The 3,225-nt window shown below is 47.1% G+C and overlaps 1 protein-coding gene across 2 annotated transcripts; it reads right to left on the bottom strand.

The window, feature by feature from the left end:
• Window positions 1-1,695: 1,695 nt before the first annotated feature.
• Window positions 1,696-3,180, bottom strand: ETFRF1 (electron transfer flavoprotein regulatory factor 1). Of its 2 annotated transcripts, none has more exons than XM_009094120.4 (3): window positions 3,095-3,180; window positions 2,080-2,185; window positions 1,696-1,973 (listed from the first exon to the last, which is right to left on the bottom strand). In XM_009094120.4, exons 2-3 carry the CDS (start codon window positions 2,122-2,124, stop codon window positions 1,758-1,760), a joined length of 261 nt encoding a protein of 86 aa, XP_009092368.1. In that variant the 5' UTR covers window positions 2,125-2,185; window positions 3,095-3,180; the 3' UTR covers window positions 1,696-1,757. The 2 variants fall into 2 exon arrangements, with proteins under 2 accessions (XP_009092368.1, XP_018774176.1); XM_018918631.2 differs by lacking the exon at window positions 3,095-3,180 and adding an exon at window positions 2,826-3,088.
• Window positions 3,181-3,225: the final 45 nt, after the last annotated feature.

Here is a 3,225-nt window from a genome sequence, read left to right on the forward strand (position 1 = left end):
AAATTGCTCTAAATTAAACTATGGACTAAGTGCTGTTAAGTTTATGTGCTATTAAACCTTCAGGCATAAACCACTGGTCAGATCTGGGGCTCAGTTCAGCAAGGGGGGTCCACTCTGAACTTAGTGACTCAATGGGAGCATCTCCCTCATTCATTTCATCCTTACCCTTTTTGTATCCCAGCATCCTCAGAGATAAGTTTTGGTTGATTTAGTATTAACTGACTGATTGTAGATTTGAGTTTGCTTTTTCTCTGTGTGCTTTAACCACCTAGTAAATACTGGAGTGAACCATGTTGAATGGACTTTGTCACACTTTCATTTTTATATTAAACCCAGTTTTGCTGATGCCTTTGCTGGCAATTCTTTGAGTGACCTTAAAACACTTCTTAGTGCCAGTGTGAAGACTTGCTACTTCCAACAGCTCTACTGCAAGGATTCTTACCTGTATTTCAAAGATTATTTCTCCCTCCAGTGTCATTTCGTTGGTGGAAACACCAACCAACCCAACAGAGTATCAGCTCTGACACAAGTGTGAGTTGAGCCAAGGCCTACAGAGACAGCCTGGAGCAAACAGCCATGGCCAAACTTCTCTTCCAGGGGCAAAGACCAAGTTTTCTATTCCTGCTGCAGCAGTTACACAACAGCAGAAATCAGCAGCAGAAATCAGCAGTAGCAGGATTGTCTTCAGGGCCCAAATGCTTAAAGCACTGCTGTTCAAACTCACCCCTTTCCTGACCCCATAGTTGTCTCCCTGATACAGCAAGGTGGTGCCTCTTTAGGTTGAGCAGGTGAGGTTAAAAACTAAGAATTTACTTTCACAGAATCACAGAATAGTCTGGGTTGGAATGGACTTCTGCAGACCATTTAATCCAACCCCCTGCCCAGGCAGGGTCACCTGGAGCAGGTGACAGAGGAACAAGTCCAGGTGAGTTTGGGATGTCCACAGAGAAGAAGACTCCACACCCTCCCTGTGCAGCTGTTCCAGGGCTCTGCCACCCTCAGTGTACAGAAATGCTTCCTCATGAGGTGAGACTTCTTGCTTCGTGTTTATGGCCATTGCTCCTTGCCCTGTTGCTGGGCACCACTGAAAAGAGCCAGGCACTGTCCTCTTGGCACCTACCCTTGAGTTACTTATATGCATTGATGAGATCCCTTCTCAGTCTTCTCTTCTCTGGACTAAACAAGCCCAGCTCCTGCAGTCCCCTCCTTATAAGAGATGCTCCAGACCCCTCATGTTTATGGCCTCTGCTTGATCCCCTCCAGTAGCTCCTTGTTTTTCCTGCACTGTGGAGACCAGAATTGAACACAGCATGCCCTCTCCAGGGCTGGGAACTTGACTTCTGAGAGGGTGCTCATTTCCAGCAGAAACAGATCATTCAATGTGGAGGATTTTAAATCAGGTTCATCTTTCAGGTAACAAGCACAGCACCTTGAACTGACACCCAAACACACAGGTATGGGGTAAGAAGAATTTCTGTTCAACACATGTATTGAAGTGAAACAAAACAGGGCAGTGCTACCACTCCTTCCTGCAAAATCCTTTCATACCTGAAGTTTTAGTTTGAGGAGGTCAAAAGCAGCACAGGAAAACCTATTACCCATAACCTGCACACCCCAAACCCTTCAAGTGACCTCTGGTGGGGAAGCGGCTCCCTCATTTGTGCTGTAGAGGGGTTGGAAGGATTTACATGTCACTTCTTTGCAGTTAGAGCTCTTTTATTGTTACCTTTCCTGGGTGTGTGTGCTTACAGGCACAGTCAGGGTTTGTCGTCGCTGTAGTAGCGCTGCTTCATGGCTCGGTATTTCCTCAGGAAGTACAAAGCCTCCAGCTCCTTTATAACAAACTCTCCGCGGGCAATCAGCTGCTTAATTTTTTCAGGGTCTGTCTCATCTTTGTTCTTTAGAAAAGCTGCTTTCAAGCGGCTTCTGAAGTAGTCTGCTCCTTTGGGATACTCCCTTCCAAGGTACAGCAGCTTGGAGAGAAAAGTATAATAATGTGGTTTTAATTAACTGAGTGCACAGCGAAAGGGGGTTTGTTTTCTGGTTAAGGAAAGTGCTGGAGGCATTTAAGACACTTACATTTTTGTACAGTTTTATCACTTCACTTCTTAAAGAATTGGCCATTCTCACATTTCAGTGATCTGTGTCCTTGTGTGATTTTTTTGGTTTGTTGGGGTTTTGTTACCTGAAGGACAATCAATTTGAAATTAGCCTTCCCTGGGAGTCAGTAAAAGGCCTCAGCCTTCCTAAAACTTCGTATCCTACCGAGCCCCGTTTGCTCTAATTCTGGTTCTACTCTGTCTCCTCTTTCTTTTTCTTTCCTACTTTTTATTCTATTTAGCTTCTCATTGTCTTCTCCCCCCCCCCCCAAACAGAAAACAAGAAACTTCTAATAACTTTCAACAACTGGGACACTGTGCTGTTCACTGGCTGCTTTCTCACACCCTTACAAATCTGCAGCTGCTGGCCTGGCTGCTTCTAAGGTCTGCTAAAAAACTGTCTCTACATATACAGTGGTAAAGATATCTAAATACAATACATATTTATGTATTTTATATATTCATATAGTAATGTTAATAATAACATATTTTGATGTGTTTATTTTTATCTCCATATATATTCCTATATTGTATATATAAATATATCCATTTTATACGTATATATTCCTGCAACTGTCACATTCATAAATTTTGCTTTTTTAAGGACTCATGTCCATTACATATTGAGTCCGGTGTGCACCGGCAAAACGTAAGGATAAATGACAAAGTAACTGATTTCTATTTCTGTAAACACAAAATCACAGAATAGCCTGAGTTGGAAAGCACCTTAAAGATCATCTCGTCCCCACCCCCGGCCGTGGGCAGGGACACCTTCCACGGTCCCAGCTTGCTCAGAGCCCCGTCCAGCCCGGCCTCGGACGCTGCCAGGGACGGGGCAGCCAAATCCAAATCACAAGCGACTGGAATCCAATCCAGCTCCCGCGGCGGGGCCTCCTCGGGCCGCCGCCTCCCCCTGGCTCTGGCTGCAGCCCCGCTCCCCCCGGAGCCGTGCCCGGTTCCCCGGGAATCCCGCCGAGGCCGGGCCGGGATCTCACCCGCTCGTCCCGGAGCCGCCGCCGCGCCGCTTTACGGCAGCGCCGGGAGCGCCCGGCCCGAGCTGCGTCTGCGCGGCCGGGGCTGCGGGCGGGGTCTGGGGGGAGGCGCGGGAGCCTGAGGGAGGCGGGCA

Source organism: Serinus canaria, chromosome 1A, assembly GCF_022539315.1.
Source record: "Serinus canaria isolate serCan28SL12 chromosome 1A, serCan2020, whole genome shotgun sequence".
Lineage (NCBI taxonomy): Eukaryota > Metazoa > Chordata > Aves > Passeriformes > Fringillidae > Serinus > Serinus canaria.